Source organism: Macaca nemestrina, chromosome 1 (assembly GCF_043159975.1).
Source record: "Macaca nemestrina isolate mMacNem1 chromosome 1, mMacNem.hap1, whole genome shotgun sequence".
In the NCBI taxonomy this organism is placed as follows: domain Eukaryota; kingdom Metazoa; phylum Chordata; class Mammalia; order Primates; family Cercopithecidae; genus Macaca; species Macaca nemestrina.
Genome location: NC_092125.1, coordinates 178,569,757 through 178,597,193, shown reverse-complemented (window position 1 = coordinate 178,597,193; position 27,437 = coordinate 178,569,757). Strand labels below are relative to the sequence as shown.

Here is a 27,437-nt window from a genome sequence, read left to right as displayed (position 1 = left end):
GTTGAGTTCTTGAACATGGTGTGTAAAAGGAATCTTTGCAAATTGAATCTTCTGGAACGCTGAGCTTGTGCCTACCATAGAATTCTGAATGCACCTATATGACATCTTTGCAAACTTAAAACCTGAATCTTTGCAGTATAAATCCCTTGAAACGCATGGAGGCTGGGCATCAAAAGCAAGCAGTATCTTCAAGGAACAGCTAGTCGGTAAGGTCAGTGTGCAGGGTGCATAAAGAGCAGAGGCCGGCGGGAGTCCAAGATAAGTTTAGAAGGTTGCCAGGTTAAGGTCGGTGGAAAGAATTCGGTGGGCAGGGAGGAGTCCATAGTAGGATTGATTCAGAAGTCTCACTGGTCAGCAGGTGACAAGGTGGACCCAGGAAACACTGAAAAGGTGGGCTGGGCAGAACTCGGAGTCTGGCATCCCACGCAGGGTGAGAGGCGGGAGAGGAGGTGCCTCTAGAGCGCCGACCCGCCTTCCAGCCCAGTTAGAATTTGGGAGTTTTTTCTTCCCTCTGCACGTAATCTGACGCTGTTTGGGGAGGGCGAGGCCGAAACCTGATCCTCCAGTCCGGGGGTTCCGTTAATGTTTAATCAGATAGGATCGTCCGATGGGGCTCTGGTGGCGTGATCTGCGGGCCCCAGGCGTCAAGCACCCACACCCTAGAAGGTTTCCGCAGCGGCGTCGAGGCGCTCGTGGTTGCAGGAGGGCGCCGCCGCTCAGTTCAGGGTCCGAGCCTGGAGGAGTGAGCCAGGCAGTGAGACTGTCTCAGGCGGGCCGGGACGTGGCGTTGCAGCGGCGGCTCCCAGCTCCCAGCCAGGATTCCGCGCGCCCCTTCGCGCGCCCTGAGCCTGAACTCCAGCTCCTGCACAGTCCTCCCCACCGTAAGGCTCAAGGCGCCGCCCGCGTGGACCTTGCACGGCCTCTAGGTCTCCTCATCAGGACGGCAACCTCTCCCCTGGCCCTGATGGGTACCGTCAGCTCCAGGCGGTCCTGGTGGCCTCTGCCGCTGCCACTGCTGCTGCTCCTGCTCCTGGGTCCCGCTGGCGCCCGTGCGCAGGAGGACGAGGACGGCGACTACGAGGAGCTGGTGCTAGCCTTGCGTTCCGAGGAGGACGGCCTGGCCGACGCACCCGAGCACGGAGCCACAGCCACCTTCCACCGCTGCGCCAAGGTGCGGGCGGAGGGGTGGCAGGCCTGGGGGAACCCGCAGCCGGGACGGTGCGATGCTGTTTCCTTTCGGGTCTCAGTTTCCCCCCATTTAAGAGAGGAAGTGGGGTGCAGGTCTCCGAGGGCTCTTCGCTTGGCACGATCTTGGGGACTGCAGGCAAGGCGGCGTGGGAGGACGGGTCGTGGGGAGCGCGGTGGAGAGCGGGGACGGCCGGCCTTTCGGGGACTTGCGGGGGCGTGCGGCTGCGCTATTCAGTGGGAAGGCTCGCGGGGTTGGGAGACTGCGAGGCTGAGGGAGGGCGGGCAGAGCACTGCCAGGGTCTCCTGCCCAGATTTCAGACTTTCCGCCTCGCCGCGGCACAGGTGGGTGAAGAAGTGAATGCCTGGAAAGCACTGGGAACGCACCAGACACAGAGGAAGTGGGCTTGCCATTATAGTGGGTTCCGATTCGGTTTGGGAAATATGGGCAGCGGAGGATGGAGGGCCTGGAGAGAAGGCCCTACCCGAGACAGGAGCGGGGTGGGAAGGACTGCAGATGCTGGGAGCGCGAGGCAATTTCTTTACGACACAGAACTTATGCTGTAGTATTCCATCTGTTTCAATTGAAGAAAAGAACCAGCTGAAGGGGCAGGGGAGAAGGGGCGGAGTTATTCTCGAGGCCCATTGGTGTCCTTTAGGACTCAGGCAGGGAAGGGCCCTTGGTGCTCTGGAGCCGGAGGTGGCGCGCCTGGTACTGGGACCCCGCAGTTGAGCCCGGCGCCTCAGCCCACCTGGCTGTCTGCCGACCGACCGAGGGTGAGGCGAGTTTGCTCAACGACTCTGCCAGCATCTGGCCCTCAGGCTGTGGGAAGCTTCTTCCCGGGGCGGGGTCACTAGTTTTTTCTAAGTATTATCAGCCCAGGACTTGGCTGAGGTTCTGTGTCCCCCAGCTTGGAGTCGGATCTGGGGTTGAATGATGGCTTCCTCTCACTAGCTGTGGTGCTTGACAAGCCACTTATCCTTGAGCCTCCATTGCCTAGTCTTTAAAAAGGAAGTGACAATCCTCCCTAAGGGCTCAGTGGCAGCAGATGGGGAGATGAAGGGAAAGTTCTGTTGACCATGAGTGACCTCACTCATGCAAGCCCAGGGAGGGATCACTTGCAGTTTTGCCCCTGTCTGCAGCGTGACCTGTTGGTGACATTGTCTTTGCTCCAAACTACAGCTCCTGGGGCAGAGGGGGAAATTCTGCCACTCACAGCTGCCTGCCCCGTCTGAGTGTTCTGGGTGGCAGGATGGCAGGTCCTTACTCAGCTCAGTATAGTCCTCTTCCTTGTTCCCTGAGCCTTTGACTTTCTAGAGGGATGTTGTGGGGTTGTGGCCAGGATAAGAAAAGGCACTTCAAGTTACCACTGCTCCAAAACGACTGTTCTGGAAATAGTGAGTACCCCATCCTGAGAGGTGAGTAAGCAGAGGCTGTATGACCACCTGAACCAAGCCCTTGAGGATGTTTCTTCTCTGGTGGAAATTTGGAACAGGAGCCTCCTCAAGTTTATTTATTCATTCATTCAATGGATATTCTGTGGGAGTCGAATTTAGAATGAAAATATTTTTTGGCAAGCAGAAAAGAATTTTTAGACCAATCCTTTTGTTTTAGTCATGAGAAACTGAGGCTCAGAGAGAGGAGGTCACCCCAGGTGCATTAGAACTGGGTTTCCAGAACTCACATTCCACTGCACAGAGTACTCTCCCAATTCATTCGATTTTTATTTAGCGGAAGGCATTTTTAGATGAATCTTTGAAGCATTAGTAGGAGTTCAGCGATGACGATGTCAGGAGAATTTTATTCTAGGATTAGGAGGTACCATGAACAAAGGCACAGAGCTGGGAAAACCAGAGGTGGAGGATAAGGAGCACATGTCCACAGTTCTTTTTCTTTTTTTGAGATGGAGTTTTGCTCTTGTTGCCCAGGCTGGGGTGCAATGGTACAGTCTCAGCTCACTGCAACCTCCACCTCCCAGGTTCAAGTGATTCTCCTGCCTCAGCCTCCCAAGAAGCTGGGATTACAGGCGCCTGCCACCACACCCGGCTAATTTTTGTATTTTTAGTAGAGACGGGGTTTCACCATGCTGGTCAGGCTGGTCTTGAACTCCTGACCTCCTCAGATCCACTGATTTGTCCGCCTTGGTCTCCCAAAGTGCTGGAATTACAGTTGTGAGCCACTGCGCCCAGGCTCCACAGTTCTTTATCCACCTTCTGAAATGTAAAATGTTCTGAAAACCAAAAGGTTTTTCTGTGATTTATTTGATGGTAGCTTCTGACGTGAACTGACATGAGATTATTTTTAATCTAGTTGTGTGAATATGTGTATTCATGTATTTTGCTGCATAGATTACATATGCAGCTCCAGATTCCTCCAAGCAGGCTCTCTGATTGCCCACTACTGTCTTTCTAAAATCCAAACAAGTTCTGAGGTTCAAAACCGATTTGGCCCTAAGGCTTTGGGTAAAGGGGGTGAACTCTGTTCTACTCTGACTGGAGTCCAAGATGCGTATATACAGAGATGTGGGTGGTGAGGCTGCAAAGGTAGGTTGAGGTAGGGGCCAAGGAGGAGCATGGAGTTTGGACTTGATCCATGAGGCTGTGGGGAGCCAGTGAAGGTTCTTGAGCAGGTGTGTCTGCCTGAGAGCAGCTGGAGCAGACGAGAGCTAAAACCAAACAAATCACCTGCAGATCGTGGCTGCTATAGTTTGTCCCCTCCAAATCTCATGTGGAAATGTGGTCCCCGGTGTTGGAAGTGGGGCCTAATGGGAGGTGTTTGGGTCGTGGGGGAGGAACCCCCATGAAAGGCTTGGTGCCATCCTTGTGATAATGACTAGATTCTCCCTCTATGATTTCCCTTGAAGGCTGATTATTAAAAAGAGCTTGGTACCTCCCTCTCTTCTCTCTTGCTTCTTCTCTTGCCATGTGATAGATCTCTGCACATGTAGGCTCCCCTTCACCTTCTGCCATCAGGGGAAGCAGCTTAAGGCCCTCACCAGAAGCAGATGCTGGTGCCATGCTTCTTGGAGAGCTTGCAGAGCCATGAGCTGAATAAATCCCTTTTCCTTATAAATTACCCACCTTCAGGTATTCCTTTATATAGCAACACAAAAGGACTAAGACAGTGGCCCTGACTCTTCTCTCTCTTTAAGAAGTGTTGTCTTTGCTCACTTAGTCATCCCTTCCGCCTGCATTTGTAGAGCATCTGGATGGGAGATTTCTACAACCGTCACTCTTGACCTTCCCAGCAGGCCTGTGTCATACGTACTATGGTCTCCACAATACAGCGGAGATATCTGAGGCCCAGAGAGATTGAGTGACTTGCTCATGGCCACACAACCAGTAAATATTAGAGCTGGAATTCAGGTCCACGGTTTCCTGGCTCCAAAGCCATGAGTTTTTCCCTCAGTTTATTCTGATTGGGGCAGGGGGGAGGAGGTGGCCTTTGGGCAGGGCCGCCACGGGTAACCAGGCCCATAGAGAGCTGGCTGCAGGTACAGAGGAAAACCTCTTGTCGAGTGCGGCCCATGGTTCCCATTTTTGCCTGACTGGCACATTTGAAAGTGTTATATAACTATGTGAATAATAATAGTTGGCCTATATGCGTTTTTTAATTTGCTTTTGGGTCCGCATTTGGTAACTTCTTTATCACTTACTACACTCTGTTGTGCCTCTTTTGTTGTAATTCTAATTTGTAAGTAGGGGTGAGATAAAGTACACATAGGGTTTGCTGGGTTTCTTCCACGTCATCATGTTCCTCCTTGCACGGGGCCAGGATCCGTGGAGGCTGCCCGGCACCTACGTGGTGGTGCTGAAGGAGGAGACCCACCGCTCGCAGTCAGAGCGCACTGCCCGCCGCCTGCAGGCCCAAGCTGCCCGCCGGGGATACCTCACCAAGATCCTGCATGTCTTCCATCACCTTCTTCCTGGCTTCCTGGTGAAGATGAGTGGCGACCTGCTGGAGCTGGTGAGCCACCCTTTCTGGGAATGGCACTTCCTGATAGGGCTGGGCCACTGCATATACACTGGGGACTGTGCTCAGTAGGCCTATTGCTGAAAATCAGAAGGGGACAGCAAGTATGTATTGAGCACTTATTGGGTACCAAGCACAGTAACCACTGGCTTTCTGTATGGAATTCCCTTTAAGCCTGGCCATGCCCCAGTGGTATGTCCATCTTCATTTGAAAGTTCAGAGGGGACCACACAGACAGCTAGGGGTAGGACCTGGATCAAACTCAGTGGTCTGCCTGCCAGCCATTCTTATGCCAATGCATCTGCTACCTATGGAAACCTTTAGGGACAAGGCCCTGGGATGTTCAATGGAGCCTCAGTCATTTTATAAAAAAGCATGACTCAAGGGTCTACAATTTCTTTGAGGCTGCTGCTATCAGAGTAAAGACCCTACTTTAGGACAGGGTGGCCCTCCTCCCTCCTGGATGTCACATCTTTGGTGGAGAGGCAGAAAGGGGACTGGGTATTCTCCTCACCCTGGCCCTAATGCTTCAAATCTTAAAAAAAAAAACCTGCTTGTTTTTGCTTCTGCCCCACCTTCTAGCCCACCTCTTTTCCTGGCCTGTCACTTGATGAGAGTGTGTGTCATTTTCACACTGATTCTCCACATGGCAGGGGGTGCTTTTCAGCCTCCTGCAGACAGTGAGGCCCAGGGTCTTGCCCAAGGTCACACAGCATGTAATGGGCAGGGTCAGAGTCTGGACTTGGGTCTCCTAGCTGCACTGTACTGCTGCTCCACGGGTTAATCAGCTCAGCATCCCGTGGCTGAACAGCGACCTCATACCAAGGCCTGTGGGACCATGACAGGGATTGATAGGGTCCCTGCCTTAGGAACCCGTAGTCTAAGTAGAGGAGACTGACAAGTCAATGCCTTCCATCAGTCTGCTCAACACACATTTACCAAGCGCCTACTGTGTGCTGCAGAGGCGAAGATGACACAGCCCAGGCCTTTCCCTCGAGCTTACAGTTCAGAAGGAGAGACTGATCAGTGACCGCCAGCCAGTACAGCTGACTATGGGACAATGTGCTCAGCAGTGGGGCGAGACGAAGAAGGTACCCGTATAGCACCAGATGACAGGCACAAGCCCCACAGGCCAGGGCAGCTGCTCAGAGGAGAGTAGGCCAAGCAGAAGCCTAGCGGAAAGCTGCAGGCATTTGCCATTGAGACCTGGGCTTCAAACTGGGCATCCTACCAGCCTGGGTTTGAGTCCCACCCAGCCCCTTATTAGTTGTTTAACCCTGGGCAAATGCCTTCACCTCTCTGAGCCTCATTCCCCTATCTGTAAACCAGTTATAATAATGGGAACATTCATTTAAGGACTAAATGAGGTTGTGAAGCATTCAGCAGATGCTAGGTATAGAAACTCGCCAAAGTGGGGGCAGGTTAAGAAGCCTCTGGGGATACCAAGGCATCCAGGGACTAGTTGTGGCAGGAAGCTGTTACCACTTAGGTCTGAAGGGTAAGGAGAGGGAATAGTTTTCCCTCTGCCCAATTGGAGCTGGTGGCACGGAGGAGAGGCTGCCCGTGGGGAGTCACCTGAGAGTTCACCGCTGCCATGCGCAGGGAGTCAGGAGGTAGGGAGGGAGTGGGGCAGATGCACAGTTTTTTGTTTTTGTTTTTGTTTTTGAGATTCTGTTGCCCAGGCTGGAGTGCAGTGGTGCCATGTCAGCTCACCGCAACCTCTGCCTCCCGGGTTCAAGCAATTCTCATGCCTCAGCCTCCTGAGTAGCTGGGACTACAGGTGTGTGCCACCATGCCCAGCTAATTTTTGTATTTTTAATAGAGATGGAGTTTCACCATGTTGGCCAGGCTGGTCTCGAACTCTCGACCTCAGGTGATCCCCCACCTCGGCCTCCCAAAGTGCTGGGATTACAGGCGTGAGCCACCGCGCCCAGCTGCAGATGCACTCTTGTCCCTCTAACTCCTGCTGGTGCCTCCCATTGGCTGAGCCTAAATGGAGGCTTTGCAAGGGAGCTGGTGCTGCAGTTTGCACTGAGCAGGCTGGAGAAGGCTGGGGAATAGACTGGGGGACAAACCGAATTGCCAGTGCTGTTATGTCATGATTTAGGCATAGTGTCCAGGGCCTGAGCTTCACTCCGTGTCCATCCTGCCCAGAGCCTTAGCACAGCCTGGCTCCCAGACAAGATGTCAAGTCCAGAATCCTTCCTAAAAGGAATCCTTTGTGCTAGGCCTTGTTGCAGGGATATGGGAGTGCTAGGCTCTCAGCCTGATCAATGAGTGAGAAAACTCAGGCTCCTAGTCTGTCCTCCGGGGCACCAGGAGGGAGTCTGCCGGGACAAGGTGGGAGGCTGCTGGGCTGGGATATGGGGACAGGTGTGATCAGGTGAGGCCAGGCTGTGGCTGTGTTTGCTGCTGTCCAGATGGCTTAAGCAGAGTCCCCCAACCTCTCTGGCTTCTGCAGGCCCTGAAGTTGCCCCATGTCGACTACATCGAGGAGGACTCCTCTGTCTTCGCCCAGAGCATCCCATGGAACCTGGAGCGAATTACTCCTGCACGGTACCGGGCGGATGAATACCAGCCCCCCAGTAAGACCCCCCATCTGTGCGCTGCCCCTTCACACCTGAGCTGAATCCATTTGCTCTGCTCTGGCCTTGCCTCCCTGCCAGTGGTTTCCACTTCTTGGGGGGCTTTGGGACTCAGCACCTCCACTGACCCCTTTTTTTCTGTCCCATCCCCAACCCCTGCAGCCCCCACTGCCTGCCTTCCTGTAGCTCCACAAATGCAAAAGTCTTGCCTTAAATGATCCTCTTTTCCTCCTTGTCTCTTGTTTTCCTCTTCTCTCCATTTGGAATGGCCCAGCAGGCTGCACTTACCTTAGAAGGAGGGTTCATCTGATGGTGACTCTACCTAGGGCCCCTCCCCAGGCCTCTATAACTCCCAGTGCCCTGCAGACTGGACCAGACCCCTTAATGGGACAGACACAACCCGGACTGGGATGCCCCTGCCTAGCTTCCTGTTTTGCTGCTCTCCCTGCCTCCAGCTCTGTTTGGCTTTCTGGATCTCCCTGCATGGCCCACTTTGTGTCTTCCCTCTAGGCCTTTCCTTCCACTGTTCCCTCTGCCTGGTGTGGCCTGACTGTGGGAGGGAGGGAGGAGGAGTAGCCATGGAAAACAGTCTGCATTCTAGCAGGGCCTTGCAGGTGGCAATTCCTTGCAGGTGGCAATTCAGTCAGGGAAGACTCTAGATGCACCTGGCCTGAGGAGAGGATGAAGGGTTCTAGTTGGACTGTGTTAAGTTTGAGGTGCCCATGGTGTGAGTCTGCAGCTCAGTGCAGAGACAATGCAATGTGGTGGGTCCGTGCAACATGGTGCCAGGACGCAGAGCTTGGGGTGAACTCAGCTTCCACCCCTTACCGGTTCTCGTGGGGTCTTGGGAAGCCACTTCGTTCTATTAGCCTTGTCTTTCTTGTCTGTAAAATGGGCACATAACCCTGTCCCTGTCCTTCTCACAGGTTGCTGTGAGACTCCAGTGAGTTGAAGGGTGTGCAGATGCTTTTGGAAGTGAAAAGTTGGGGGCTTCTGTGTGACTTTGCATACTGTATGACCTTGCATATGTCTGAGTTGCTGCCATTGCAACAGATCAGAGCTGGTGGGCAGGAGGTGGAGATAGGGTTTGTGCGGGGGACATCCTCTGGCAAGGGTGGCAGCAGCAGAAGCGAGGGGCCTGGTTGGTCATGTGTGCTGACCTGACCTGGGCAGCCTGTGGCCAGGGAGAGGACAGCTCCTCTGTAGGAGGAGCCTGTTCCTTTCCAACCAGGTGGGACCTCTTCTGTGGATTCCTGGAGCCCCCTGCACTCCACATTGGCGCCTCAGGGACCTCCCGGAGCAGGCTAATATCAGAGACTGAGAGGGACACTGGCAGAGGGTCACAGAGGCCCCAGTCCAGGCAGAAGACCAAGAAGATCTTGCCCCCTAAGTTAGTTTCCTAGCACTGCTGTGACAAACTACCACCCCCTTGTTGGAACAAATTGATTCTCTGCAGTACTGGAGGCCAGAAGCCTGAATCAGTGTTGGCAGGACCACGTTCTCCCCGGGAGCTCCAGGGAGAAGCTTCTCTTGTCTCCTCTGTGTCCCAACAGCGGCAGCACACCCATCCCAGCCTCTGTCTTCACACAGCCTTCTCTGTGTCTCTCTCTTCTTCATTGTCTCATAAGGACACTTGTTGTTGGATTTAGGGCCAACTGGATCATCCAGGATGATCTCATGTGGAGAACCGTAACCACATCTGCAAGGACCCTTTTTCCAAATAAGGTCACAGCCACAGGCGGTGCGGGTTAAGATGTGAGTGTACCCTTTGGCAGCCACCATTCCCTCCTCTCCCTTGGGCCAGAAGCAGACGTGGGGCCCTTTCCTCCCCATAGGATGCCCATGGATTGTCCCCCTCCCCACTTCCCCTGAGTGTCTGTGGGAAGTGGCAGGAATGGCAGGCAGGGGTGTGGAACCCCTTCTGGAGTCACATCAAGGGCTTGGCTGGAGGATGTCCTCCTGGAGCTGTTGCGCTGGCATGGGGCAGGCTGGCTGGGCCCAGCAGCAGCCTCTTCATTCATGGGGAGGCCACAGGCATGGGCCCTGGAGCTGGCTGCTGCCCTCAAACCCAGACTCTGCACTCTTAACTGTGTGACCCTGCACACATCACTCACCCTCTCTGATCCTCAGGTTCCTAGGTTCCTCTGCAAAAGCGAGGGAATAGTAAGCCTCGCTCTGGGGGGCTGTTAGGAGGGTTAAATGAGTTATTGCTATAGCATGCATTTCTCTGTCAGGTATTGAGTGAGGTGCTGTGATTTTAGCCCTGCATTTTTCTTTTCTTACCATTCAACAATAACGTCTTGAGCACCCACTGTGTGCCAGGCACCGTATTAGGTGCTGGGGATACAAAGGTGAATGAAATGGACGTGGTCTCTTTCCCCAACAGTGTATCCAGAAGATTAATCCATTCCTTAAACAAATGCTATCGACACAAATTAGTTCCGGATAGGCTGAGAGCTCTGAAGGAGTGCAGGCAACTGTGAGCCTGTGTATCCGGCAGAAGGATCAGGAAAGGCTTCCTGGAGGAAGCGCTGTTCCAGCCAAGACCCACGGGGGCATTATTAACCAGGCAAAGGGGACAGTGTCCAAGCAGAGGAATGAACATGGACTGAAGCTGTGAGGCAGGAGGGAGTGTAGCCTGTACAGAAGGGACTGAGGCTGGTGAGACCAGCAGGGCCTGGGTGACCTCCAGGGCAGATGTGAAAGGAAGAACTCGGCCACAGTCTGAGCTTCTCAGGCGCATGGCAGGGCTGCCTGGTGAGAGCTAATGAGCTCCCTGCTCTGGAGGTATGCAAGCAGGACTGGGCTCCCACCTGCCAGAGGCCGCAGAGCTTTCTGTACCAACCTAGAGGCTGGAAGAGGCCACTCCAAGGCCTCTTTGCCCCTGAGAGTGGTGGCTTTTCTTGAGGCCACCTTGCCACACTGTCACAGGGAACTAGCAGCCTCTGCCTCACCCAGGGGTTTGGAGGATAGAGGGGGGCCTAGGAAGGGCCCCAGAGGCCCTGTGTCCTGTCCGAGCTGAAACCCTTTCCAGCCTCTCACTGGAAGGAAGCCCAAGGATGTTCCTGTGGGGGCTTTGGCTTGTGCTTTCCCTCCAGCTGTGGAGGCCATGGTGGGGCTGTGGGCCCTGGGTGGGCGTTCCAGGCTTACAGCCTCTCTCCTGGCAGTGCCTTACCAAGAGCTGCCCCTTCGCCAGGCCCGCCTGCCCTCTGCTGGCCATGCTTGCAGCCTCCTGACCCTGTCCCAGCAGGAGAGTGCGCTGGTGTCAGCGGGCAGGAACTGCCTGTATTTAGAAGGTGTGGGGCTGCGCTGGGGCCACACCCCAGGCCCAGGGATGTGACCTCACAGTGGTCACATCATCTTGCAGCGGACCCCAAGTACAGCTCCTGGAGCAGATGGTGGTCCCAAGCACAGGTGGGACCAGAAAGGATTGTCACCTGGGCTAACTCAGCTGCGGCCTCAGTTCCCTCCTCACACACGACGAGCAGCATGGACTGGAATCCTGCCCAGCAGGCCTTTGGCTTGATGTGCGTTGTGTGGCTTATGTCCAGGTGGGGAAGCAGCTTCTGTGCTGTCTTCTAGATGAGCCTGTATCCCCTGGGCTGTCTGCCAATGTATCCAGTTGTACCGTCAGCCTGGAAGCTCTGAGGGAGAACCTTGGGCTGCTTCCTAAGCACCTGTATCCCCTGTAGCCAGCTCGGGGCCTCTGCTAGGAGCAGACCGAGCATGGCCTATGGGCCTGGCACCATCTGGCCTCTGCCCACCTTGCTGGCCTTGTCATGTGTCTGCCCCTCCGACATTCCATAGCCCAGTTCAATATCTAGTGGTTCCTCTAGGGTGACCAGCACCCTTTGGTCTCCACATGTCTTCAGGTCGGAGCTCACAGCGCTCTCAACTACCCCTTCCCAGTGCAGCACGGGGCACGTGGTAGATGCCTACTGATGAGTGAAAGCTCCTAACACACTCGGAGAGCAAGGACTCTGCCTCATCCCGCAGCCTGGGAGGACAGGCAGACTGCCGAGGACCTGCCCAGCATGCTACAGAAGTAACTGAAGTGCGCATGGGCACTGATCAGTGGAGCGTCCTGCTGAGACTGGAGGCCATAGGGCAGGGCGAATAGTGTCTGTGCAGGCTGGGGACTCACAGTTCGGACTGGGCCCAGCCCTACTGCCACAGTGGGTGGGTGGGAGGATGTAGGACTGGGAGCTGACCTTGCCTGAAATTAGTGTGGGATCTCAGAGCAGCCACTGAATTGCTCTGTAGTGGGCTAAATAGTGGCCCCCACAGATACACACACCCAGACAGAGCCTGTGAGCCGGACCTTATTTGGAGAAAAGGTCCTTGTAGATGTAATTAAGCATCTCAAGATGACATCATCTGGATTATGCGGTGGGCTGTAAGTCCGGTGATGTGTCTTTATGAGCGAAAGGCGGAGGGAGATTTGAGACACACAGGAGGGGCCACTTGGAGACAGAGGCAGAGATTGGAGAAATGTGACCACAAGCCAGGGAGCATCAGCAGCTACCAGAAGCCGGAAGACGTGAGGCAGGGTTCTCCCTGGAGCCTTCGTTGCTGAGTCTGGGAATTTGTTACCGAAGCCATAAGAAGGGACAACACTCCCTGAGCCTCCCGTACTTGCTCACCTGTCCTGAGATGAGAATCTCTACTCCGCAGCATATTTGGAGGATCACTGCCGGGGACACAGAGGTGCTGTTCAGATGGCACTTCAGAAGACTCAGGAGACCCTGGGGCAGGAGCAGGTTGATTGACAGCCCAGAGGGCTACCATCTGGTTCCACCTGAGGCCCTGCTTCTCCTGGCTGCAGGGGTTCCAGGGCCAGGCCATTTCCGCTGGCGCAGGACTGTTCTAGCAGCAACCTGCCTGAAGTCTTCCTTTGGCCTGGCTGAGAGTTTCTGAGACCCGCACTGGAGCGGAGGTGCTTCCTTCCTTGCTTCCCTTCTTCCTCCCCCCCGTCTCCGCCCAGTGGGCTGGACCTGCCTTGCATCTGTGAGCTCTCCCTACTTTCTCCTACACCCCAATCTTTGTCCTGCACAGGCAACTCCCTCAGTGAGTCTCTTGCAGTTTTTACCCCAGTGCCGGCTTCTTGGAGAATCCAAACTGATCCAATTAGGTATAGGGTAGGCTCTCGGTGACTGTTTTCTCTGAGGCCGTGACTCGTGTGAGGTGGAAGCAGCCCCTGTGAGCCCTTCTGGTAGCTTGTGGAGTGCAGAATGCTTGGACCTGGAGTCAGGAGGCCCAGACACACATCCTGTCCGAGCTGCAGCTTCCTGTCTCTAAAATGAGCCGACCAGCGCAGGCGGCCAGACATCACTGTTATTCTTTGAGTCTTTAAATCATGTTGTCTTTCTCGCAGACTCGGTGAGCTGTGAAAAGTTATAATAGGGGCTTTATTTTACACTATGATATTATTTCTTGAACATTCATATTATTGTTGGATATTGATATTAATATGAAGGAGCAGGATGACTTGGGTCCTTCCTGGCAGTAGCATTGCCAGCTGATGGCCTTGGACAGTTATCTGCCCCCTCTAGGCCTCCCTTTCCTTGTCTATGAAATATAGAATAGGATCTAGCGTGCGAGGATTTTTTTGGAGGTTCAATGAGTGAATATATTTAAGGTGCTTTCACCAGTGCCTGGGATGTACTCCACAGTTTCTGTGTGTTAACTATAAGGTTGATTTCATGCTCATTCCCTCCTCTCCCACAAATGTCACCTTGGAAAGAAGGAGGCAGCCTGGTGGAGGTGTATCTCCTAGACACCAGCATACAGAGTGACCACCGGGAAATCGAGGGCAGGGTCATGGTCACCGACTTCGAGAGTGTGCCCGAGGAGGACGGGACCCGCTTCCACAGACAGGTAAGCACGGCCCTCTGGTGGGAGGGCTGCCTCTGCCCATATCCCCATCCTGGAGGTGGGTGGGGACTCCCGTCCAAGAGTGTTGCAGCTGTACTGCTGGGCTACAGTCCCCAGCTGTCACTGTCCCCTCCCTGCCATCAGTTGTGGGAAGGGTGTTCATCCATCCAGCCACTTGCTGATTTGTTATGGGGTGGGGGGGTCTTTCTTATGTGGTCCTTGTGTTGGCTGAGCAGGCCAGCAAGTGTGACAGCCATGGCACCCACCTGGCAGGGGTGGTCAGCGGCCGGGATGCCGGCGTGGCCAAGGGCGCCGGCCTGCGTAGCCTGCGCGTGCTCAACTGCCAAGGGAAGGGCACGGTCAGCGGCACCCTCATAGGTGAGTGATGGCCCCAGACAGCGCTGGTCTCTCTCCATCTGGACCTGGCCTGGGAAGTGGCTTGGGCTGGGCCCAGGGAGAGCTAGTCTCCTAACCAAGAATGCTGTGGCAGCCTCTGCCGCAGAGCCAGAGAACCAGAGTGCCAAAGCTGGCAGGGTCCCCAGTGACCACGAGTGCAGATGAAGAAACCCAGGCCCCAAGAGGGTTATGCAGGTAGCCCAAGGAGTGCAGACTTGACCCTGGGTCAGTGACCTTTCCACAATTCCACACTGCTCCCCTTTTCAAACCTGGTGACATCTTTGTGTCTTTTGTGATGTTATCTTCAATGTGGAGGGACTCGAGGTGATCTAAGCAAACTTCTTCTATCTTCTGCTTGCATACTTCTGAGACCAGAGGACTCACTTACTTGCATGACTGGCCCTGCAGGTCACACTGGCCAGGCAGATGTGGTGGAGGAACTGGCAGAGGACTTTTTCTAGACTATGACTATATTTAGTCCATCTGGCGGCCCCCCTGTGAAGTCCAGCTGAGAACTAGGACTCCGGGGGCCTGTGGACAGAGAAGAGGGAGGGTGCTCTCCCTTACTGACTTCCTCCTGTGGCCACTGAGCAAGGCCTCTGTACAACATGCCCTGGGGCTGGCCTTGCCATAGCTGCTGAACAGTTGATGAAACCAGTCCAGAGAGGGGAGGTGACTGCCCACAGTCACACAGCTCAAGCTGATGATGTCACTGGGAAAGGTGCCAGCTCTGGGCAGCAGCTTGACTTCCACTGCAGGCCCCAGGCCCCAGGGTCAAACACTGGCTCTGGAGCTAGCGGAAGCAGCCCATGGGTCCGTTTGAAAGGCTGAGGAGGCCCAGGAGTCTTCCCTGTGTCTGCCCTGAGACTTTCCTACAGAGTACAGGTTTTGATGTTCAGTTTTAAAGGCAAGAATCAATAACCTTCGGCCCCATCAGGTGACCCCTTGTGCCTGTCCCACCCCTTTATTGACTGACCTCGGCTCAGTCAGGCCAGTTCCTGAAGGTCAGTGTGTGGAGGGGAGGCTGTTCTTTCCCAGAAAGGCCTTCCCCAGGCCTGGTGCTCTGGCCTCTGGAGGACTTCCTGGAGAAGTCCCTTCTTTGGCATCCCAGTCAGTGTATGGGAAGCCCTTACTGCATGACCTGGCACGGGGCAGGGGCTCAACAGTCACTACTGCCTTCCTTGGCGCTGCCATTTCCTCCTCTGTAAGCAGGTGATTGTGTGTCGAGTCTGAGCACACAGATAAGCACACAGCAGGTGCTTAATAACTAGCAGCTGCAGGCTGGGTGTGGTGGCTCACGCCTGTAATCCCAGCACTTTGGGAGGCCGAGGTGGGCAGATCACCTGAGGTTAGGAGTTCGAGACCAGCCTGGCCAACATGGTGAAACCCCATCTCTACTAAAAATACAAAAATTAGCCAGGCGTGGTGGTGGGTGCCTGTAATTCCAGCTACTTGGGGGCTGAGGCAGGAGAATCACTTGAACCCAGGAGGTGGAGGTTGCAGTGAGCCGAGATTGTGCCACTGCAATCCAACCTGGGTGACACAGCAAGACTCCATCTCAAAAATAAATAAATAAATACATAACCAGCAGCTGTAAATGTGGCTGTTGTTCTTCACCTCCACACTCAGTGCCACTCCGCTCCCTTCCTCTGTGGTGTGAGGGTCCTCACTAGCTGTCTTCTAGGAGGAGCATGGCTGTGAGATTCCAGCTCCATCCTTGGCCACAGCTCCTGGAGACATCTCAGAGACCAGGATCTGGAAGGCTCCCACACCCCATTTGACAGGGAAGAAACTGTCAGTTCCAGGTCCCCTTGCACATCAGGGCCAGAGCTGAGTTAGGCTCCCAGTCTCCAGGCCACTGGGCCAGAGCTCACAGGCTGGCAAAGGGTTAGAACTGTTACTGGTGGCTGGGTGTGGTGGCTCACACGTGTAATCTTAGCACTTTGGGAGGCTGAGGCTGGCAGATCACGAGGTCAGGAGATCGAGACCATCCTGGTGAAACCCCGTCTCTACTAAAACTACAAAAAATTAGCCAGGTGTGGTGGCGGGGGCCTGTAGTTCCAGCTACTCAGGAGGCTGAGGCAGGAGAATGGCGTGAACCCAGGAGGCGGAGCTTGCAGTGAGTCGAGATCTCGCCACTGCACTCCAGCCTGGGCAAGAGAGCGAGACTCCGTCTCAAAAAAAAAAAAAAAAAAAGAGCTGTCACTGGTGACAGTAGCATGAGGTAGATCATGGTCTACACCAAAATGGGGGATGTAGTGCCACTGAGGCCAGAGGGAACCACACCCTCAAAGGTGGGGAGTTATGGTATGGGGGGGTCCTGGGCGTGGAGTCTTTTAATTCTTCAGACAATCCTGGGAGCAGCTGTCCCTGTTTCATAGAGAGTGGGGTCACACAGCTGGTGAGTGGGCAGCCAAGACTCTGTTCAAGTTTGTGTGGGTTCAACACTTGTGGCCACAGTGGAGGGGCATCTGAGCCAGGCCTCAGAGAGTGGCAGGGAGAAGTTGGGTGGGGCAGGGCGCCCTTCTCATTCCTCTGAGGCTCATCCTCTCGGTGCCTCCATTTCCTGGAAAGGGATAATAAGGTTATTGTGAGGATCCCCTGAGTTCATATATTCAGACACTTAGAGCCAGGCACACAGAAGGGCCGGGGTTGGCTAGTTTGATTGCTGAGGTAATTGCTGATATCTTCCAGTTTCTATTGGTCAAGGTTCCGCAGAGAAGCAGAGCCAATAGGATGTATATATTAAGAGTTTCAAGGAATTGGCTCATGTGACCCTGGGGGCTAGCAAGTCTGAAATCCACAGGGCAGGCCAGGCAATTCCTGCAGAATTTGATGTTGCAGTATTAAGTCCTAAGGCAGGCCTGGAGTAGAATTCCTTCTTCCCTGGGAGGCCTCAGTGTGTTCTCTGCAGGCCTTCAACTGATTAGATGAGGCCCACCCACGTTACGGAGAGTAACCTGCCTTACTCAGTCTCCTGATTTAAATGTTAGTCACATCTAAAAAATATTTTCGCAGCAGCATTTCCACTGGCTTCTGACCAAACATCAGGTCACCAAGTTGATCCCCAAAATTAACCATCACTCTGTGCCTGTAAGGGAGGGGCTGGGAATGGGGAACAGTTCTCCCCAGGGGGTGACCTAGGTTTGTTCCTCCCAGGCCTGGAGTTTATTCGGAAAAGCCAGCTGGTCCAGCCCGTGGGGCCACTGGTTGTGCTGCTGCCCCTGGCGGGTGGGTACAGCCGGGTCTTCAATGCCGCCTGCCAGCGCCTGGCGAGGGCTGGGGTCGTGCTGGTCACCGCTGCCGGCAACTTCCGGGACGATGCCTGCCTCTACTCCCCAGCCTCGGCTCCCGAGGTAGGTGCTGAGGCTGCTGCCCCAAGACAGGGAGCGAAGGGCAGGCGGGCCTCGTGGGCTTCTTGCAGCACGTTCCTGGAGGCTGAACCCTTCTGGCTTTGGAAGGAGTCGTCAGAGCCCCCCCGCCATGCGGGAGGCTGGGGAGGAATGGCCTCGAGCCTCCATCATCCCAGAGTCTGAACAGCAGTGACCCCGCCACGCCCCCACGTAGCGGCGCCCACGAAGCCACGCCCCCACACCCCGTCCTGGCCACTCTCCCTCTTGAGGGTGTCCTGGTAGCCGCCCCCTCCCCATCTCCCTCCCCAGGCCCTGCGTCCTCTGCCCAATAGTCTTAGGGCCCGCCCAATATTCTTAGGGCCCGCCCAATATTCTTAAGCCCCACTATCCAGATCCCTCCGCAGCTGCATGACTGACCACTTGAGCAAGGCTAATGTGAATGGGAACAGTTGAGGGCTCAGACCTCACCCGAGGGACATCCAGAGAGTGTGCCGCAGGGCCGTGCAGTGTGGCTGCCGGGACACAGACACGGAGCCTCGGCCCTGAGGAGCTGGGGGGCAGTGACCGTCCCTCCTGTGACCACCACTCCTCCAGTGTCAGGTCACTGCGGGTATCTAGGGGAGAGAATCTTGTTCCACTTCAAGTCTGGAACTTCAAGTCTGTGTGTGTGCGCGCGCGCGTTGTGGGTGGGGATTGCGGAGCAGAAGCATACCTGACAGCGGTAACCCAGATCCTCCCTGGCCTCGGAGGCTTCCCTGGCAGCCCAATTTAAAGGCATCAAGCAAACAAAGCCCAACACATCTCTGCCTTGCCCTCTCAGTCTCCCCCCGTGGCACTTAGAGCCACCTGATACACCGAGTAGTTTCCTATCTCCCTCACTAGAATGTAAACTCCACAGGGGCATTGGGAATGCTGCCTGGCTATGGTAGGGACAGAGGGGAGCACCAGGGCAGGGCAGGGGTGCCAGAGTTCTGCCTGGGGAGTCAGATTTTCCTTAGGAGGGGACATTTGAATGGGACCCAAACAGGTGTATAGCAGTTGTTCAGCCCAGCTGGCAAGGCCTCAGTTTGCTTCTGCAACCCCTCTCTTGGGCTCCTTTCTGTGCCACCTACCTCCTCACCTTTCCAGGTCATCACAGTTGGGGCCACCAATGCCCAGGACCAGCCGGTGACCCTGGGGACTTTGGGGACCAACTTTGGCCGCTGTGTGGACCTCTTTGCCCCAGGGGAGGACATCATTGGTGCCTCCAGCGACTGCAGCACCTGCTTTGTGTCACGGAGTGGGACATCACAGGCTGCTGCCCATGTGGCTGGTAAGTCACCACCCCACTGCCTTGGCCACCGTGATGCTAACAGCCCTTTGACGGTCAGGGTCTGTGCCAGGACCTCCAGTGCCAGGCTCTGTGCAGGGGGACCAGAGATGAGACAGGCCTGATGGTGCCTTCATGGACACTCAGTCTGATGAGGGAGACGAGTGCACAGTGGGAACACGAGGTTAGGGCTGTATTAGAGGGAGCCCAGAGGAGGCACCTGCCCAGCCCGAGGGTCAGAGAAGGCTTCTTGGACAAGGGACATTTGATCTGGAGCTTGATGGATGAATAGGAGTCCACCTGGCCGATAAGACAGCAACTACCAAGGCTTAGAGGTGTGACGGAAGGCTGTCTTACCTCACTGTGTGAGGGACTGCAGGCGGCTTACCTTCTAGAAGAGAGCTTGGTGTCTCTGGTGTGTGCACGTGTTTTTGTGTGTATGTGTGTGCGTGTGTGCACTGGCAGGAGTCCCCTGCTGGGGCAGGAGGGTCAGGCCGTCACCATCTTTCACCATTCACCCCTGTACCAGGCATTGCAGCCATGATGCTGTCTGCCGAGCCGGAGCTCACTCTGGCCGAGTTGAGGCAGAGACTGATCCACTTCTCTGCCAAAGATGTCATCAATGAGGCCTGGTTCCCTGAGGACCAGCGGGTACTGACCCCCAACCTGGTGGCCGCCCTGCCCCCCAGCACCCACAGGGCAGGTAAGCAGGACGGCAGGGTGGGCGAGGCCAGGCTGGGGCTTGGGAGGTCTGTGTGACCTTGACAGTCTCTCCCCTCTCCCTTGTCTGTGTAAGGAGGATGACACCACCTTAAATAGGATTAAATGAGAAGGGGGCTCTGAAAGGGCTTTGCAATATTTTCATAACATGTTTTTATAGAGACAGTTGAGTATGTTCTTTAAGCCCTCCTCTCTCCTACCATGAACTAAAGATTTTTGTGGAGGTCCCCTCACTCCCAGCACCCCCTCCTCATCCCAGGCACTTTTTGCAGGTTGGCAGCTGTTTTGCAGGACTGTGTGGTCAGCACACTCGGGGCCTACACGGATGGCCACAGCCGTAGCCCGCTGCGCCCAGGATGAGGAGCTGCTGAGCTGCTCCAGTTTCTCCAGGAGTGGGAAGCGGCGGGGCGAGCGCATCGAGGTGGCTACCCCTCCTTCGTGTGTGTGTGTGTGTGTGTGTGTGTGTGTGTGTGTGAGTGCTGGGCCCTGAGGGACCCGCAGCAAGCCCCTCCATCCTCGACACTCCAGCTCTTCTGTAAGCTTACAGGGCTGGCCAGAGCAGGAGTGGGGCACTCCTCATCTCACGCTGCTGGGGGCCGCTGGAGAGAGCCACAGTGAGAAGGATTTCCTAGAGGCTGCAGGACAGTGCTGGATGGATTTTCAATGGGTGCTGGATGGGTGTCAGCGTGAGGGTCAGGGATCTGCTACTCTGGACTCAGCCATCTCTAGGCCCTTCTCACTCAGGTGCTCCATGGTTCTGGGAGCTGAGAAATCTCAAACCAGCAAAAAAGGGGAATTGATGTTGATGCTACAGGGTAGTGCACAGATGCCATCTGGTCGCAGCATTTTGGTGGAAGGGCAGTGCCCAGTCAGGAGAGTGAGGAGGGGCAGGCATTTCTGGCCTGGGAGATGGTGTCTTAATGCTTGTGTGGGAGGCAGAGTGGGTGGGGTGGAGCCCGCTGGGTCCTTGCTTTGGCCTCTTGGATTTCCCTGTATCTCCATTTTGAAAGCACTCTGTGTTTGGAAGAACTTTTGAGTATTCAGAGCTGCCCATTGGCAGAACAGTCTACTTTGGGCAGGAGCGAGCTCCTTGTCCCCAGAAGGCTAGGGGCAGGGTCTGACTGGCCCCTGGTAGGGACACTGACGAGGGTGCTTGAGTTGATCCTGTCTAGTCCCTTTCTCTGTTTTCAAAGCCCATTCTAAAGCAGATTCCTATTTCTGTCTTTGACTCTCAGGCCCAAGGGGGCAAGCGGGTCTGCCGGGCCCACAACGCTTTTGGGGGTGAGGGTGTCTACGCCATTGCCAGGTGCTGCCTGCTACCCCAGGTCAACTGCAGCGTCCACACAGCTCCACCAGCTGGGGCCAGCATGGGGACCCGTGTCCACTGCCATCAGCAGGGCCACGTCCTCACAGGTAGGAGGCTGGGCCTGCCCTGGGGTGAGGAGAGTTCCCTTTCTCCTTATGCACCCACTGCCCTCGAGGCTTGGTCCTCATGAGTGTGATCCATGAGACTGGAACCCGACTTTCCATTCCATACTCTGGTTCTGTCACTTCCATGCCCTTTGACCCTGGGCAGGTGACCTTACTTCTCGTCTCAGCTTCCTCCTCCATAAGAGGGAAAAAGGTATCACCTGCCTCATTGTGTTGCGAGGAGATAGGGCACTGGCCTGGAGCATGGCAGGTGCTTTGCCTAAGGTGGTGCAGTTCAGGAGAGGCAGCTCCAGAGAGAGGACCCCGGCTGGGGCTGAAAGGAGGGCAGACCTCGGTTTGAATTTCACTCTGCCACTCGATAGCTCTGTGACCTGAGCAAGTTACTTAACGTCTCTGTATGAGGAAATGATGGGTGCTAAGCACTTAGCTTAATGCTTGGACAATATAGATTCTAGCTATCGTTACTATTATTGTCATCACCTGTTGCTTTAAAATCCGGTCTCTGGTATAGGCAACTATTGATAGGCTACCCTGTGTCGAAAACATGTCCAGGCAGGTAGCAGGAAGTCACAGATGGGGACTCTTGGGGCATCAAGGGCTGGCGCCCCAAGGCTGAGCTGTTCTGGTTGGGTGGAGCGTGAGAGGTCTGGGAAGACAGTGGAGCTCCAGCCTGGAATAAGAGGCTCAGAGTTGATTCTCGTCTGAGCATGTCCAGGGGAGCCACTGAGGGTTTGGGAACAGGAAGGTGAGGGTGAGAACCTAACTCTGGGCACAGCAGGCTGGCATGTGGGATGGATGTTCAGGAAAGATGAGCGTAGTCAGGTGGCTGGTGCCCTTGTCCAGGGGAGAGGCTCCATCCGGTCCGGGGATCCTGGCTTGGAGGGAAGTCCGCCATGCTGTAATCACACTCCCCTTTGGAAGTGCTCAGCCGATGAACTCACAGGCACATGTCAGTTTGAAGTCATGGAATCTGACTCTATGAGGCACACCTCAAAGAGCCCCATTTTGCAGCTAAGGGAACTGCAGGCTGGACATGCTGAGTGACTGCCCTGAGCCCTTGCATCTAGGACATAGAGAATGCTAGTAACCACGACCCTACCATGTTCAGAGCACATGCCAGGCTCCATGCTGGCGCTTCACACGTGTCATCTTCACAGTGTCCCTGTGAGTAGGTGCGGTTTCTCTTTCCATCTTACAAATGAGTAAACAGAGCCTCAGTGTAGCTGAGTAATAACTATTTTCGGTTTCTTAGCCAATGCGTGTGTCTGACTCCTAAGCCCATGGAGGGCATCCCCAGGTGGTCCAGACAGACCCCAGCTTACCGTTGAACTTCTGCCCGCTGGCTGCATGGGGAGTTTGGGGGAAGTTTGAGCATCTCAGGCCATAGAGCCCCTGCTTCACTGTCTCCATCTCTGGGTGGAGAGATGATGTTTTCCCTGAGAAACTAAGGCTCAGGTTGAATGGCTCTCCCATGGTCACACAGCTGGTCAGGAGTGGAGTTGAGAACACAGGAGTCCTGATGCTCAGGCCAGCATCTCTTATCTTCTTTGAGTTGTTTCTGGGTTTCCTAGCTCCTGCCTCACACTTTAAAGAGAGAAGGTCTGATGGGGATGGGCACTGGAGACGGAGCATTCCAGCATTTCACTATCTGAGCTGGCCTTCCTCTGACCCAGGCTGCAGCTCCCACTGGGAGGTGGAGGACCTTGGCACCCACAAGCCGCCTGTGCTGAGGCCACGAGGTCAGCCCAACCAGTGTGTGGGCCACAGGGAGGCCAGCATCCACGCTTCCTGCTGCCATGCCCCAGGTCTGGAATGCAAAGTCAAGGAGCATGGAATCCCGGCCCCTCAGGAGCAGGTGAGGAGGCCTGTGAGGACGGGTGGGTGGGGTGCCGTGGGGTGGCGTGAGTCTCTCCTGTGCAGCTTTTCTGGGTCAGTTTGTGCCACCACCATACCGCCATGCATCAGGGTGGCGGTTTGCCGGGTAGATGCTGTGGGCAGCTTCCGCCATTGTGTGGACAGTGTGTGTATGTATCTGTGTGTGGCTGGGTCTGTTTTTGCTTTTGTCCAGATCAGTAAGGTTTGTTGCCTGAGTACCCCACTCCACTTGGTGTAGAATGTGCATAAATTTGCCATAAAGAAATACAATATGCATGCATTTATTGATTGATCTATTTTTTTCTAAGATGGGGTCTTGCTATGTTGTCCAGGCTGGTCTCAAATTCCTGGGCTCAAGCGATCCTCTGGCCTCAGCCTCCCCAAATGTTGGGATTACAGGCATGAGCCACTGCACCTGGCCTCTCTGATCTATTTAACAAACCTGCTGGGAGGTTCTCAGGGTCAGGAGCAGCACTGGGCTGTGAGGACACAGAGCTCACTCAGCCATGACCCAGAGGGGGTGCCTGAGCTGCATGCCGAAGGTTGTTAGCATGACCAGCAAGGCAAGAAAAGGCCCTGCGGAGATTAGCGAGGCACGTGCCAAGCCCTGGAATGTGAGAGCCAGGCCTTCTAGAAACCTGGGTGTGGACATGACCAACAGTTGCTCTGGAACTCTCCTTTTTAAAAGCCAGTGGGAGCTTCTTCAAAGGCAGCCCTAAGGAGTCCGCTCTTAAATGAACTCAGACTCGGTTTTAAAATGCAAGTCTGTGTTGATTCTGGTCTGGATGGTGCATTCCTCCATAGCAAAAGACAGTGTTGTTCTTGGATCCACTTTCCCTGGGTGCACTGAGGGCTGCGAGGTTCCAGGTGCTCTTCCTGGCACTGGGGAGGGATACAGGCTGGACAGACATGTTGTTCTCCCTCCTGGAGCATCTATTTTAGTCGGGGAGGACAGAAAACAAACCAGTAAATTACAGAGTACTGAAAAGATGCGATGGAGAAAACTATAGCAAGGAAGGGAATGGGGTGGGGGAGAAGTCAGGAGAGGTCTTGCTGAGAAGGTGGAGGAAATGGGCCATCAGGCAGGGAATGTGTTCCAGGCAGAGCAAAGGCCCCGGGGTGGGGATGCGCCCGGGAGTACCAGGAAACCAGAGGTGGGAGTAGTTACGAGGTGGGGGATGCCTCAGAGGGGACAGGGCCAAGTCAGGTGAGACCGAGGGCCACAGTCAGGAGTCAGCTGGGGCCACACAGGGGTCCAGCCTAGGGGGAGTGTGATCTGGCCTGGATCTGAACCTCTCACTGTGGCCTAGCTGCTGAGCTGAGAAGAGATGACAAGGGCCTTGGGCAGAAGCAGGGAGACTGGAGGGAGGCAGTGGAGGGTCCAGGCGTTGGGGCGGGGCTCCGGCTGGAGTCTGAAGGGAGCCTGCAGGCCTGGTGGGTGGACATGGGTGGGAGAAGGGGAGGACGGCACCAAGGCTCGGGCCCCTGGACAGATGGAGTTGCCATTAAGTGGGATGGGGCAGGCTGTGGGGCCGTCAGTTTCAGAAGGAAGATGAGTTTGGCATTGGCATGGTAGGCATCTGTCTGTCCCCGCGCCCCTCAAACCAGGCATGAAGCAGGAGCTCACGTGTTTGGTCATCGATGGTGCAGAACCGCCGGGGCGGGAGGTGCGGGGTGGGAGATATGTGTTTGTGTCTCAAATGGGCTCTGAGCCAGGGAGGGCTATCTGCCCCTTGGCCTCACAGCGGGATGTTGGAGGGAGAAATGAAGTGTAGGTGGGGGTCCCGGGCCATGCTGGACTGTGCTTTCTTCTCCTTGGCTCTGGCAGGTTATCGTGGCCTGTGAGGACGGCTGGACCCTGACTGGCTGCAGTGCCCTCCCTGGGACCTCCCATGTCCTGGGGGCCTACGCTGTAGACAACACGTGTGTGGTCAGGAGCCGGGACGTCAGCACCACAGGCAGCACCAGCGAAGAAGCCGTGGCAGCCGTTGCCATCTGCTGCCGGAGCCGGCACCTGGTGCAGGCCTCCCAGGAGCTCCAGTGACAGCCCCATCCCAGGATGGTGCCTGGGTAGGGTCAGGGGCTGGGGCTGAGCTTTAAAATGGTTCCAACTAGCCCTCCATGGCCTAGCGCGAGGGGACGGGGATGCTTCCACCTTCCTGGAGCTGCTGGCCTGGCCCTTGAGTGGGGCAGGCTCCTTGCCCAGAACTCACTCACTCTGGATGCCCCCTCCCCTGGTGGAGGTGCCAGGAAGCTCCCTCCCTCACTGTGGGGCATTTCACCATTGAAACAGGTTGAGCTGTGCTTGGTGCTGCCAGCTGCTCCCAACATGCCAACATCTGTGGGCAGAACGGCTTTTATTGAGCTCTTGTTCGGTGCCAGGCATTCAGTCCTCACGTCTCCACCAAGGAGGCAGGATTCTTCCCATGGGTAGGAGAGGAGGTGGTAGGGGCAGCAGGGACAAGCATCGTCAGGGGGCGAGTGTGAAAGATGCTGATGGCCCTCATCTCCAGCTCACTGTGGGGAAGCCCCTTGGGGCTCCCTTGATTAGTGGAGGCTCAGCTTTCTGGATGGCATCTAGCCAGAGGCTGGAGATCAACGCATCCCTGGTGGTCATGGGCTGTGCCTTGTTTTCCTGAGTGACCTTTACTCTGCTCTATGCCAGGCTGTGCTAACAACACCCAAGGGTGGCCTGCAGGGAGCCGTCACCTAGCACTGACTCTGCAGTGTGCAATGGTGCACGCACCGTCTCAGCCAACCCGCTCCACTACCCAGCAGACTACACATTTGCACCCCTGCTTTACAGGGAAGCAACCTGGAACCAGAGGAGGCATGCCTGCCAAGCTCACACAGCAGGAACTGAGCCAGAAACCCAGATTGGGCTGCCTCTGAAGCCAAGCCTCTTCTTACTTTACCCCGCAGGTAACAGTGAGGCTGGGAAGGGGAACACAGACCAGGAAGCTCAGTGAGTGATGGTGGAACGATGCCTGCAGGCACGGAACTTTTCCCGTATCATCTAGGCCTGATTCACTGTGGCCTGATGGAGATGCTTCTAAGGGATGGTGGGAGGAGAGGGACAACTGTCCCTCCTTGAGCACCAGCCCCACCCAAGCAAGCAGACATTTATCTTTTGGGTCTGTCCTCGCTGTTGCCTTTTTACAGCCAGCTTTTCTAGACCTGTTTTGCTTTTGTAACTTGAAGATATTTATTCTGGGTTTTGTAGCATTTTTATTAATATAGTGACTTTTTAAAATAAAAACAAACTTTGTCCTGACTTTTGCATAGACTTGACTGCCTCGGGTGATGCCTTGTTTATACTAGGAACTGGGTAAGTTTGTTGAGTAAGCCAGGTACTTGTATCTTGAGTACAAGTATTGGGTAAGTACTGGTGATGTGAACTTACTCCCTGTGCCTGTCCTAGGAATGAAATGAATGTCTTCCTGCAGCTCCCCTGATGACCCTGGCAGTCAAAGTGCCTCCTCCTTGGTGACGAATGCCCTACATCCTAGATGCTCTGTTGTCCTAACCTCCCAATGCCCTTTTCATTCTTTTCTCCCCAGTTCCTGGCACAGGGCCTGGCCCAGAGTATTTATGGAATAAGTTACAGTGCCAGATGCTTCTGTGATGAGCCAGTGCTAAGTCTATGGCTATTTTTCATGATTTAAAATTCAGAACAGTCTCAGGTCGGGTGCAATGGCTCACACCTGTAATACCAGTACTTTGGGAGGCTGAGGCTTGCATGTAGGAGTTCAAGACCCTGGGCAACACAAACGTCATCTCTACAAAAAAAAAATTTTTAATTAGGTAGGTGTGGTAGCACATGCCTGTGGTCCCAGATACTCAGGCGGCTGATGTGAGAGGCTTGCTTGAGCTGGGAGGCTGAAGGTGCAGTGAGCTGTAATTGCATCACTGCACTGCAGCCTGGGTTACAGAGTGCACTCTGATCCCATTCAATGTAGGACCTCCAGGCCCTCCACTCTAGGGCTGGTGAGCATAGCTGTCTTAAGCAAGTTGTATCTCTACACAGCCCAGGTCATAAGGAATCTCAGGCAAAAATCCTCCCAGATTACATTTTCTGACAATTTAGTGTCATATATGAAAATCATTCAAGAGTTGACAGATGGCAATAGCTTGAACACCCCAACTGTGTATCTCTGCCCCTTGGAACCTAGGCCTGTTGTGCAAGCCTAGACTCTCTCTCCTTCCCCTCCCCAGGATCAAGTGTCAGCTGGTTAGATATCCACACCTTGACAGCTCTGTGATGTTGGAACAACTTGGTTCTTGCAGAGGGTTGGCAGGTCGTCACCAGGGATCAGGGAGGAAGGGGTGTGGCTTGCAGGAAGAGGAAGATCTGGACTAGCAAATAGGGAAGGGGACCCACGTGAGCAACGCTGGACACTAGGAATGAGACTGAGACCTGTGGGATCTAGCAAGAAGCCCAGCGTGACCAGCGACACGATCTATGCTGGGGACCACTTGGGAGAGCCGAAAGCTTTGGTGGAGATGAATGGAGAACATCAACCTAAGTTCAGCATCCTCCTCTAAGCTTTGCAGACTAATCCTAAAATGGTCAACCTCTCCAGAGGGAAGAACGGCAAAAGGCTCAGAGGACCCACAGTCCCCTTTATTAGTGTAAAGCACTAAGAGGAACCATAACAGCATTTAGCCCCAGGCACAGGCTTGTGTTCCCCCGCCCACTATGGCTGTGTTCTGATACATGAAGAATGGCGGCGAGA

The 27,437-nt window shown here is 55.0% G+C and overlaps 1 protein-coding gene across 3 annotated transcripts; it reads left to right on the top strand.

The window, feature by feature from the left end:
• Positions 1 to 27,398, top strand: LOC105495119 (proprotein convertase subtilisin/kexin type 9). Of its 3 annotated transcripts, none has more exons than XM_071092619.1 (13): positions 1 to 1,171; positions 4,961 to 5,152; positions 7,620 to 7,743; positions 13,490 to 13,620; positions 13,854 to 13,995; positions 17,173 to 17,369; positions 18,495 to 18,678; positions 19,205 to 19,378; positions 19,668 to 19,816; positions 20,631 to 20,808; positions 22,500 to 22,681; positions 24,530 to 24,771; positions 25,367 to 27,398. In XM_071092619.1, exons 1-12 carry the CDS (start codon positions 608 to 610, stop codon positions 24,743 to 24,745), a joined length of 2,433 nt encoding a protein of 810 aa, XP_070948720.1. In that variant the 5' UTR covers positions 1 to 607; the 3' UTR covers positions 24,746 to 24,771; positions 25,367 to 27,398. The 3 variants fall into 3 exon arrangements, with proteins under 3 accessions (XP_070948720.1, XP_011762652.2, XP_011762651.2); XM_011764350.3 differs by having other exon boundaries at positions 13,487 to 13,620; positions 25,624 to 27,398; XM_011764349.3 differs by having other exon boundaries at positions 13,487 to 13,620.
• The last annotated feature ends 39 nt before the right edge of the window (positions 27,399 to 27,437 follow it).

Coding starts and splice junctions, on each gene's coding strand:
- LOC105495119 (XM_011764350.3), top strand. CDS start 608: ATGGGGCTCTGGTGGCGTGATCTGCGGGCCCCAGGCGTCAAGCACCCA. Junction 7,744..13,486: donor GGATGAATACCAGCCCCCCA/GTAAGACCCCCC, acceptor CACCTTGGAAAG/AAGGAGGCAGCCTGGTGGAG. Junction 19,379..19,667: donor CCCCAGCACCCACAGGGCAG/GTAAGCAGGACG, acceptor CACTTTTTGCAG/GTTGGCAGCTGTTTTGCAGG.